Below are 12805 nucleotides of genomic sequence, written 5' to 3'. Positions count from 1 at the left end.
TAGTAACATAGAATTATCATTATTCACACTATTTAAACATTCCCTCCCTGACTTTTTCTTTGGCCCTTCGCTATCACATGTGCTACCAGAGCTCAGGGGAGCGTGACAATCTGGATTTCACGCCTCTTTCAACTTCATGTTCCATGCAACAGTGCTAGCAATAACCTGCTCAGTGACGCCCAGTTTGGGTTTCGCCAGGATCACTCAGCTCCTGACCTCATTACAGCCTTGGTTCAAACATGGACAAAAGAGCTGAATTCCAGAGGTGAGGTGAGAGAGTGGCAGCCCCTGACAGCAAGGCCGCATTCGACCGAGTGTGGCATCGAGGAGCCCTCGCGAAACTGGAATCAATAGGTATCAGGGGCAAACTCTCCGCTGGTTGGAGTCATACCTGGCGCATAGGAAGGTGGTTGTGGAGGGTCAGTCATCTCAGCTCCAGGACAACTCTGCAGGAGTCCCTCAGGGTAGTGTCCAAGGCCCAACCATCTTCAGCTGCTTCATCAATGACCTTTCTTCCATCATAAAGTCAGAAGTGGGGAAGTTCACCGATGATTGCACAATATTCAGCACCATTCGCAACTCAGATACTGAAGCAGTCCATGTTCAAATGCAACAAGATCTGGACAATATCCAGGCTTGGGCTGACAAGTGACAAATAACATTCACGCCACACAAATGCCAGGCAATGACCATCACCAACAAGAGACACGCTAACCACTGCCCCTTAACATTCAATGGTGTAACCATCACTGAATCCCCCGCTGTCAATATCCTTGGGTTACCGTTGACCAGAAACTCAACTGGACTCACTACATGAACAGTGGCTACAAGAGCAGATCGGAGGCTCGGAATACTGCAGCGAGTAACTCACCTCCTGACTTCCCAGAGCCTATCCACTGTCTAGAAGGCACAAGTCAGGAGTGTGATGGAATACTCCCCACTTGCCTGGATGGGTGCAGCTCCAACAACACTCGAGAAGCTTGACACCATCCAGGACAAAGCAGCCCGCTTGATTGGCACCACATCTACTAACATTCAATCCCTCCACCACCGACGCTCAGTAGCAGCAGTGTGTGCTATCTGCAAGATGCACTACAGCAATTCACCAAAGATCCTTAGACAGCACCTTCCAAACCCATGACCACTTCCATCTAGAAGGACAAGGGCAGCAGATACATGGGAACACCCCCACCTGCAAGTTCCCCCCCAAGCCACTCGCCATCCTGACTTGGAAATATATCACCATTCCTTTGCAGACGCTGGGTCAAAATCCTGGAATTCCCTCCCTAACGGCATTGTGGGTCAACCCACAGAACATGGACTGCACCGATTCAAGAAGGCAGCTCATCACCATCTTCTCAAGGACAACTAGGGATGGGCAATAACTGCTGGCCAGTCAGCGATGCCCATGTCCCACGAATGAAAAAAAAACAGTTGTTCTTTGCTAATGCTGATCAGCCCAAAAAAAAAACCATGGCTGGATAAATTCAGAAATAGATAACCATACCACAAAGCTGAGTTAGGTTTTTCATTTAACCTTTCTTAAATCAGGATACCGGCCTGAATGGAAAAATTAATTGGCATGTAGGATCCAAGGTATATTAGGAAGCTAGACTAGACCCCAACAATTTTTTCTATCCTGGCATAAATGTGAGGATAGAATGTTTTGTTCCAGGCATAATTCCACTGATGCTTTATAGTAAACAAACGATATTTAAAAACATAGTTTAAATATAACTTTGAAGCAGCTTAACTATTAACAGGCGAATATTTAAAAATGAGGAAACAACTTTAATTTCTAACTTATCACTGTTTCAGTTCCAAATAAACAACATTTCTCTTAGACTTAAATGCCACTTTAAATATATTTGCAACCATAAATATATTTGCTATAATAAGTGCAGACAGTTTTGAAGCTTAGAGAGAAAAGCCTGCAAAGTCCTTCTAACTTCAACCAGGCTTCAGCTGCAAACTAAACTACTTTCTGCAAAAGCTTTTTCTCTCTGCTGCAGATCCAGGACTACGCATAAACCACATCACCACATGACCCTGTCAATCACCCTAATCAGAAATCCCAGTAAAATAAACAAAAGTCCACTGACTCTATTTAACATAATCACTTGCAAGGCTAAAATGTGTAATTATCCTGCTCACCCAGCCTCTGAATTGTACTCCTGCTACACATACTGACTGCCTGTAGCATAGAGCTGAATTTTGAAACATTCTCCTTAAACATAAAAAATCCATATCAACTTCACAACAATCACCACATTAAAGAATTACTTTACTGATTCACCGTGGTTCAGTAAGAAATAAGAACAGCTAGACTGAATGGCTTTATGAACAGCCTTGAGCATATTGTAATTAAATCTTTGTCGGGAAAACTAGGCCAGTGGAGAATCTCCACTCACCCCCAACTCCCATCGACTTTAATTTTACTAGATTGCCCTCTTGTCATACTCCAGTCAAATGCTGCCTGATACTAAGGGCTGTCATCCTCACCTCACCTCAGACACTCAGCTCTTTTGTCCACATCTGTCCTAATGTTGTTTGGAGCCAAGTGGTCCTGTTGGAACTCAAATTGGGACTCCGGGAGCAGGTTGTTACTAACCTGTGTCTAACTGGCGCTGTCAGCAACACATTTCTTCACTTTTCTGATAATTGAGAATAGATTGACAGGGTGGTAATTGGCTGGATTAGATTTGTCCTGCTATAATTGACAGGATGTATCTGGCCAATATTTCACATTGTCGAATAGATGCCAGTATTGTCACTGTATTGGAACAGCTTGGCTAGGGCCATAGCTAGTTCTGGGACAGATGTCTACAGTATTACATGATGTGGAGATGCCGGCGTTGGACTGGGGTAAGCACAGTAAGAAGTCTCACAACACCAGGTTAAAGTCCAACAGGTTTATTTGGTAGCAAATACCAAATTTGCAAATACCAAATTTGGTATTTGCTACCAAATAAACCTGTTGGACTTTAACCTGGTGTTGTGAGACTTCTTACTGTACAGTATTACACCCAGAGTGTTTATCAGGGTCCAAGGCCTTGTGATGCTCAGTTCGCTCAGCCGTTTTCTATTATCATGTGGAATGAATCAAATTGCCTAAAGACTGGCAAGTGTGATGCAGGGAATCTATTACTGATTTTCTTCAACTCCCATGTAATACTTCCTGACTCCACCATCAATACTGTGGTTGAAGTTAGAAGGCTTTTGCGGGCTTCTGAAACTTTACCTCTCTCTGAAAGCTTCAAGACTGTCTGCACTCGTTATAGCAAGTATATTTATGGTTGCTAACTGTATTTAAAGTAGCATTTACGCCTGTAAGAGGAATGTTGCTTATTTGGAACTGAAAGAGTGGCAAGTTAGAAATTAAAGTTGTTTCCTCTCATTCTTAAATATTCAACTGTTAATAATTAAGCTGGAGTAGAGAGAGTGCCAAAATACACCCCCCCACACCACAACAAAGAGGAAAATGGTGAATGTGAAAGCACTCAGGGGAGAGGAAAGTTGTGTTTGGTTGGTGAAGGAGGCAGACATCAGGGTGCTGAAACCTCAGCAGAGGCAGAGAATTCAAAGTAAAGATGGACAGGTTTACAATGATTTACAAGAACTGAAATCAAGCAGGAGGATCAAATCAGAGAGAGAAAGCAATAAAGTCAAACTCAAAAACTGAAATCAGAATCAGCAGGCAAGTTCATCAAGTTGAAATAGGTGTAGGCTTCAACTACTAAAAAACTTAATAGATTTCCCAAATGTGGAAGGATCTGAGCGAGTGTAAATATTTCTTTGGAGGTGAGCTGCCTTCCTGAACTACTCTAGTCTATCTGGCGCTGACACACCCACAGAACTGCTGGGAAGGGTTTTCAGGAATTTGATCCCCTGACAATAAAGGAAGATCAATATAAGTGAGGATGGCGAGTGGCTTGGAGTGGAACTTGCAGTGGGGTGGTGTTCCCATGCATCACCTGCCCTTGTCCTTCTAGATGGTAGAGATCACCGATTTGGAAAGTTCGGTTGAAAGAGCCTTAATGAGTTGCTGCAGTGCACCTTGTAGATGGCACACATTTCTGCCACTGTAAGAAATGAATGTTTAAGGAGGTGAATGGGGTGCAGACCAAATTGGCTATTTTGTCCTGGATAATTTTGAGTTGAGTGTTATTAGAGCTGCACTCATCAGGCAAGTGGAGAATATTCCATCACACTCTTGACTTGTGCCTTGTAGATGGTGGACAGGCTTTGTGAAGTCAGGAAGTGAGATCCTCTCCTCAATACCCAGCCTTTGACCTGCTCTTGTAGCCACAGTATTTATATGGCTGGTCCAGTTCAGTTTCTGATAAGCCCCCAAGTTATAGATAGTGGGGGATTCAGCAATGGGAAGATGGTTGGATTGTCTCTTGTTGGAGATGGTCATTGCCTGGTTCTTGTGTGGCACAAGTCTTACTTGCTACTTGCCTGTCCAAGCCTTGTTGTACATTGGCATGGACTGCTTTAGTACCCGAGTTACAAACAGTATTGAACAATATGCAATCAGCAAACATTCCTACTTCTTACCTTATGATGGAGGAAAGGAAATTGATGAAGAGGGTTGGGCCTAGGACACTACCTGGAGGAACTCCTACAGCAATTTCCTGGCACTGAGATGATTAGCCTCTAACAACCATCTTCCTTTGTGCTGGGCATTACTCCCCACAATTGCCATTGACTTCAATTTTGCTAGGGCTCTTTGATGCCACACTCAGGATGTCAATTACACTCCGTCTCATCTTCCCTAATGCATCCAGATGGTTCATCCGTTTTGAACCAAGGCTGTAATGTGGTCAGGAACAGAGTGACCCTCTAATAAATTTTACTTACGTGGGATCATTTTCAAGCATTTGGGTTTACATTCAATTCATGGAATGAAATTTAAACAAAACATCCAGCTGGCATCTCAAGACGAGTTCATAAAATAATAAGATTTCATTGATGGTGTTTCTGTTACTTGCCAGTTCCCAAGTTTGGGAACTTCAGAACAATAAATTAAATGATTTAATTATTCAGTTTTCTGCCATTCATTGCTTTTGGTGCACACTGACTAAAATTAATTGCTTTCAATTCATCTATGTGTTTATTCAATTCAGTACTTTCTTGGAAATTATTTTGTTGTTCAAACACCTGAACCTGAAGGTGATGATCTGTGTTTGCACTTTAAAGTAGATCCCAACCAGTCAGATTAGATACAAGGTGTGTTTACAGAGAGAGGTATTTTATTTTGAATAGCTGGCTACTTCACCAGTTGTGCTCTCTGTTGTGGTGTCCTCGTTCAAGAAAAGTCACATGATCATAGATCAGGCAAGCATATTTTGAATTCCAACGTCTTGGTGGCTGCATGACCCACCCAGAGAAAACTACAGAGCAAATGCGGTTGTAAATTAGGTGCTTCTGTCGAAGGTTTGTTTAAAGTTGTACAGCACATAACATAAGGAGCAGGAGTCGGCCATCTGGCCCCCCGAACCTGCTCCATCATTCAATAAGATCATGGCTGATCTTTTTGTGGACTCAGCTTCACTTACCCAGCCTGCTCACCATAACCCTTAATTCCTTTACTGTTCAAAAATCTATCTATCTATCCTTGCCTTAAAAACATCCAATGAGGTAGCCTCAACTATAAGAAAAGTGCAAATGTCCAACAGATGTCACCAGGAAAATTCACAACCTGAAATGAAAGGCATTAATCTAACAGTGCAGTCATTGCAGAACCCTGGGGAGGAGAGACGGGTGATTGATTGAAACCAATTTGTATATATAGAGAATGTACATCACACAGCCTCTCCCTTGTTACTGCTACAAGTAACTTGCCGCGATGCTGTCGATGACAGTGCTGACCTCAGGAGCAGCATGTTACAGTACACCATTCACCTCGATAGACCCTGGAGGGTCTGAAACACATCAGCTGGTTTCTACAGGTTGCCGTAGGCATTTCCTGCTTTAAAAAAGGTGCTTCTGCAAAATGCAAGTACACTCCAGTTGGTGTGGTATATCCTGTTTGTCTAACATTGGTTATACTGAAGAGATTATGAAATGGCCAACTTATCCTTTTCTCTTTGTATTGGTCTTGCCAGACTCTGTCTCTGCCAGATAGAGATGTGAAAAGGTCAGAGTGAAAAGCAGACTGTATACTGTCTTTTTCCTGAAAGTCCCTGTGTAAAATATCACTGAGGGGCAGCCACATATTCTAATCAGTATCCATTGGGTAGGGCACTACAATCAAATCATAGCACCATTGAATCCTTGCAGTGCAGAAGGAGGCTATTCAGCCCATTGAGTCTGCACCAATAACAATCTCACCCAAACCCTATCCCTGTAATCCCAGGTATTTACCCTGTTCATCCCCCTAACACTAAGGGTCAATTTAGCTTGGTCAATCAACCTAACCTGCACATCTTTGGAGTGTGGGAGGAAACCCACGCAGACACAGGGAGAATGTGCAAACTACACAGACAGTCACCAGAGGCCAGAATTGAACCCGGGTCCCTGGCACTGAGGCAGCAGTGCTAGCCACTGTGCCACCATGCTGCCCCTAAACTACTGGCTTAAAAATAATTGTAAGAGTTTTAACAACACCAGGTTAAAGTCCAACAGGTTTATTTGGTTGCAAATACCATTAGCTTTCGGAGCACTGCTCCTTCGTCAGATGGAATGGAAATCTCCATCTGACGAAGGAGCAGCGCTCCGAAAACTAATGGTATTTGCTACCAAATAAACCTGTTGGACTTTAACCTGATGTTGTTAAAACTCTCAGTGTTTACCCCAGTCCAACGCCGGCATCTCCACATCATTAAAAATAATTGCACATGTGATAAGCTATTATAGAAACCATCCAAACATAGAAACAAAGTGATACCAGCAGACTAGGATCTGGGGGTGGGGCTGGAAGCAAAGGAGGATCTTCCAAACAGCTTCCAGCAGTGTTGTGGTAGGTGGATGGGGTTAGGTAAAGAGTTGGGGGAAGGAGGCTTCTGAGGAGCATAAACACCAGCATGATTGTGTTGGGTCAAATGGGTCTGTGTAAGCAGACCTGCAGAGCCAGAATTTCCGACTCTTTCTGCATTGAGTCCCCCCACAAGCCGATTGCTGGAGAGAGATTGCTGCCTTGCAAAATCTCACTAACTGTCCTGGCTGGAGACTATTCACATCTCTTTAACCTGTGCTTAACCCTCTCTCCACTCACATTACAGGTGCAGACAAAGACTTGATTATCTGTTAAGACTCACATTCCAACCATTATCTTGTAATTGAGTTTGTGTCTGTATATGCCCTGTTTGTGAACCGAACTCTTCACTCACCTGATGAAGGGGCAGCGCTCCGAAAGCTCGTGCTACCAAATAAACCTGTTGGACTTTAACCTGGTGTTGTGAGACTACTTACTGTTCCCACCCCAGTCCAAAGCCATGGCAAGAGAATGTGTAGGCTGCACAATGTGATCCATCAGCAGCCAGGCCTTTACAGTGGTCTGCTCTGCCCGGTCTTGGCAGCAGTCAGCTCTCGGTACTACTGAGCCAGCACACCCAAGTCAATAACTAATTGTTAACACAGAAAAGTAGGTGCAGTACTTACTCACTGTTCAAAATCACCACCAACATGCAAAAACAATTAATCTCCTTCTGTGGTAATATGGTAACTTTCACTCCAAATTGTGCATAGTTGCGCTTTGATTGAATACTCCCTGTTCTCTGCTAAAGTCCCTCCCACTCCTCCCATTTGAATGCCAGCATTCAAAAGCACTTCTGATCTAACGTCCCATGCCAATCTCTTACACATTTAAATGAAAAACACCTCAGGCAAATGGAAATGCTGACGAACAATATTTTTCTCTTCCCAACCACAAACAGACACCAACCAGCTCCTGCGATCTATTTCAGATATAATAGCTTCGCTGTTGGGCTAAAGTCAATAAGCAGTTCACAAAACAGTCACTGAACCTTCTTCAGAAAATGCTGGGAAACCTCAGCAGGCCTGACACATCTGCGGAGTGAGAATAGAGCCAACGTTTCGAGTCCAGATGACCCATGCTGTCAGACCTGCAGGGATTTTCCAGCATTTTATTTCAGATTCCAGTATCCATGGTAATTTGCTTCTAAGTGAACCTTCTTTCAATCAAATAATTCTAACAACCTTCTGAATGCAGCCTCCCATTTTATTTCAGGTGGCCTTGTCGTTCTAATCATCACAAAGGTATCTGCTGAGCATTCACATTAAAAAGACTAACTCAACCACACTTCATCCAATAATCTGGGCTAAACCTTAGTGCTGTAGATCAAAGCTTAGATTGAATCTGCCTATTCCAGTGCCAAAACAAATGACACAAAGGAAAGTGATATTTACTCACTGCATTGAAAGAGATGGCAGTTGCCAATGCTGCAGGGTAAATAACTGCACCAGTTACGGCCTGCAATCTGCCCAAGTGAGTAATGGACAGCAGGAGGAGGAGGAAACCAGATACACAGGCAGGGCAACCAGAAAAGCCTTTTGACGAATACAGAATTTTGATTTGATTTATTGTCACATGCATTAGTATACAGTGAGAAGTATTGTTTCTTGCATACTGTACATATAAAGCATAGCAAGAGTTTTCACAACACCAGGTTAAAGTCCAACAGGTTTATTTGGTAGCAAATTTATTTGCTACCAAATAAACCTGTTGGACTTTAACCTGGTGTTGTGAAAACTCTTGCTGTGTTCACCCCAGTCCAACGCCGGCATCTCCACATCATATAAAGCATAGTACACATAGAGAAGGAAAGGAGAGAGTGAAGAATGTAGCGTTAAAGTCATAGCTGGGGTGTAGAGAAAGATCAACTTAACGCGAGGAAGGCCCATTCAGACGTCTGATGGCAGCAGGGAAGAAGCTGTTTTTGAGTCAGTCGGTACGTGACCTCAGACTTTTGTATCTTTTTCCCCGATGAAAGAAGTTGGAAGAGAGAATATCCGGGGTGCGTGGAGTCCTTAATTATGCTGGCTGCTTTGCCGAGGTAGCGGGAAGCATAGACAGTGTTAATGGATGGGAGGCTGGTTTGTGTGATGGACTGGGCTTCATTCACGACCCTTTGTAGTTTCTTGCAGTCTTGGTTAGAGCAGGAGCTATACCAAGCTGTGATGCACCTTAGAAAGCATTTTTTCTGGTTGCATCTGTAGAAATTGGTGTTGGTTATGGCTGACATGCCAAATTTCCTTAGTCTTCTGAGAAAGTAGAGGCACTGGTGGGCTTTCTTAACTACAGCATCTGCATGGGGGGGACCAGGACAGGTTGTTGGTGATCTGGATACCTAAAAACTTGAAGCTCGTGACCATTTCTACTTCATCCCCATTGATGTGGACAGGGGCATGTCCTCCACTACACTTCCTGAAGTCAATAGCTATCTCCTTCGTTTTGTTGACATTGAGGAAGAGAAAGCTCATTTTTTGAGATCTGACCCACAACTGTGGTGTCATCAGCAAACTTGAAAACTGAGTTGGAGGCGAATTTGGCCAAACAAAGGCATATAAGGAGTATAGTAAGGAGCTGAGGACACAGCCTTACAGAGCACCAGTGTTGAGGATGATGGTGCAGATGTTATTGCTTATCTTTACTGACTGCATTCTGTGGGTTAGGAAGTCTAGGATCCAGTTGCAGAGGGAGGAGACAAGCCCCAGGACATGAAGTTTGGAGATGAGTCTCGTAGGAATAATGGTGTTGAAGGCTGAGCTGTAGTCAATGAATAGGAGTCTGACATAGTTATCTAGGTGTTCCAGGGTTGAGTGCAGGGCCAGAGAAATGGCGTCTGCTGTGGACCTGCTGCGGCTATAGGCGAACTGTAGTGGATCCAGGCAATCTGATAGGCAGGAATCGATTTGTGCCATGACTAAGCTTTCGAAGCACTTCATAACGATAGATGTCAGAGCCACGGGTGATAGTCATTAAGGCACACTGCCTGGCTTTTCCTTGGTACCAGGATGATGGTCGTCTTCTTGAAGCAGGTAGGGACCACAGAGGACCACAGATTGTTGTAAAGAGAAGTTGAAGATGTCTGCGAATACCCCCGCCAGCTGGTCCACGCAGGATTGAGTGCTCATCCTGGTACGCCATCCGGGCCAGTTTTTTTCCATGGGTTGATTTTTGAGAAAGCTGCTCTGACGTCAGCGGTGGTGACCTCGGACACAGGTTCGTCCGAAGCTTCCGGGATGGAGGGCATGCTTTCGCTGGTCTCTTGCTCAAAACGGGCATAGAATGGGTAGAGCTCATCGGGGAGGGGTGCATTGGAGTTGGCAATTTTCATTTCAGCTGATACTGTTACACCAAATGTTAATTTGAACCATTTTCTACATGTTGCGAACGCCTTGCCTTTCGAAATGAGCTGTTCATTTTTAAAGTGCCTGAACTGCTGCTGCCACAATCGTAAATGTGTTTCAAAAGAAATCAACAAGATTTAAAGTACTTTAATAAGGGGAATTATTCAAATAGAGAGCCAAATGTCAACACTGCGCCATGCAATTTAATTGATTCAGCCTCCAACATCTGCTACCACCTATTCGCACACTTGGCTTCGTTTTAGCTTTTGTAACTTTGAATAATCCATCCTGCAGAGGATTTGCAATGCCTGACACGGTTGCGTCATTCCTACAACCCATGATGCCATCCAATGCTAATAGTGGGTGTATCACTTCAGCAATAACTGCTGCCAGATTGAGTGAAAGAGAGATGAAAGATTTTGTGAATAGAGCAGGTTTGTTTTTTCTGTAGTAGTTTGAGTCGGTGTGTTGCTATTCCAAGGCAAGGGCGATACATGATCGAAGTTCTGGATAATGAAGCATGGCAAGTAGCTGATCTAATAGGAAATGAGTTAACACCAAACTGATGATTGTGAAAACCATGACAAAGAATTTGAAAGGCTATAGAAGGGCTCAGATAAGCTAGCAGGAGGTGCAGAGGAATTGTTGCTGCTGTACAGTGTACAGAAGTGTGAAGTAATACACTTTGGAAATAATAATAGGTAAAAATGGAATAAGATTTTAACTGGAGTGGAGGATCTGTCATGTGCACATGTACAGGTCATTATGCGACAGCGTGACCAAAGGCCATATCACCAAGAGCATTGTTACATTGGTTCTCAGGGTACAAAATGCAAGGCAAGGAATTAATTTTAAACTTGCACAAGATGTCATAAAACCTAAATTGCAAAGCAGCATGTAGAGCTTTGGGCAAATCATTATAGCAAGGATATAAAAATGAATAACAGCATACATTGGGCACTATATTACCAGGAATGATAGGTTATAGTTCGGAAATTTTTTTTAAGTTCGGACATTTCTCACCAGAGCTGTGAGGGTTAATGGGTAGCCTTATAAAGTTGTTTCTAGTGATAAGACAGTGAGGGGTATCGCACACAGAATGAAAAGGAATGTTAAAAGTATTTACACGGCAAGTTGCTAAAATGTCAGTGCCAGAAGACATTGTTTTTTTTCAAAGAATTTGATAGTTACTTGTAAAATAGAATGGGGTGGGGAGGAGAGTTTGCAGAAGTGTTGGATTAAAATATCTGGGCTCGTGTGGGTTAAAAAAAAAGCATTGGCAGGAAGTTTGGTTTCTGCACTGCAACATTTGATAATTCAACTCGACTCGAGAGGAATCACAACCAACCCCCAATAGTGATCTCATAGAATACCCTCCACCGCCAGCCCCCCACACACACACACTGCAGTGTGACTCACTGAATTGAGGTGAGGAGCAGAAACCATGCCCGAGTGCCCCTCCCTTCATTTCACCAGGTATGCCGAGGTACATCATTGCACCTACAGGCTGTCTCCTATTCAATAGCTCAGTGTTGAATATTTAAGAACTGAAGGGAACTTTTCTGGTCTGCACACACACTTCAGATCTGCATTGCGTGATGCAGTATAAACAGTAGCACAACAAAGAGAGTGAACATTTCTAACTCTCCTGTCCTGCCCACAATGGGTATCCAGAGTCCTGTAAGCAAGGTTCCTCTCCGCCCTTTCACCATAGCCTCCATTCCTTCTTCCTCCTTTCGTTTTCTCTATCTCTCCTTTATTCAAGTTGGTGCACCGCCCTGCTGTTAATTATTTTCTGACCGTACTTTACTTCCGCTCACACCCAGTGCTGTCTTGTCGTGGGTATTCCCCGGTGCTGTGCTCTGACTCCTAGCTGCCCCATGCAGGTACATTTCGGATCCGTGCTTCTCACCTGTTGCACTCCCTGGTGGTTCCTTCTTGGGACGGCTGCTGCTGCTGCTTTCCCCCGCTTCACTGCCCGAAATACTCACCATCCCGCCTCTCTCACTGCCTGCTCTAACACAAACTAGCTCTCTCTCCATGTACAGGTAACTCGCGGCACCCTTGGATTGGACTAGTTATAGGAAGGAGCAGGGTCACGCCCAATTTTCATATATGGTCACATTTCCATGGAGACGAGGCGTGTCAGTGGGTGGGTCCCCCCAGATTGGGGATAACTTCAGCCCAACAACACTGATCGGGATTGAAATCCTAGCATGGGGGGACCAGCGTAATCGAAATAAATACAAGATAGTATTAAGTTTAATCGGAAACAAAGTAGTTGCCAAAGGAACAAAGAACAACCAACTCTTGTACCCGTACAAAGTGCCCCCAGATAATGGAAAATACTCTCTGTTCTTACCACCGAGAAATATAATCGGTAGAGTTTAACCTAAAGGCGTTTCCGTGTGAGTACAAGCCACAGGATCAGTGAGCATTTGCGAGTTAATTACCACTTCTGCGGAGGAAGCAACAAATATCTGCAACT

The 12805-nt window shown here is 43.8% G+C and overlaps 1 protein-coding gene across 1 annotated transcript in view; it reads right to left on the bottom strand.

The window, feature by feature from the left end:
- LOC144502945 (clustered mitochondria protein homolog) overlaps positions 1-12380 on the bottom strand; it is an 87229-nt gene extending 74849 nt beyond the window's left edge. Inside the window, exon 1 of the mRNA XM_078227377.1 lies at positions 12230-12380. Within this exon, the coding sequence (XP_078083503.1) occupies positions 12230-12359 (130 nt within the window). The 5' untranslated portion in view covers positions 12360-12380. The remainder of the gene's footprint in view (positions 1-12229) is intronic.
- Between the last annotated feature and the right edge of the window lie 425 nt (positions 12381-12805).

Source organism: Mustelus asterias, chromosome 13 (assembly GCF_964213995.1).
Source record: "Mustelus asterias chromosome 13, sMusAst1.hap1.1, whole genome shotgun sequence".
NCBI classification, from domain to species: Eukaryota; Metazoa; Chordata; class Chondrichthyes; order Carcharhiniformes; family Triakidae; genus Mustelus; species Mustelus asterias.
This window is presented reverse-complemented; position numbering and strand designations above follow the sequence as displayed.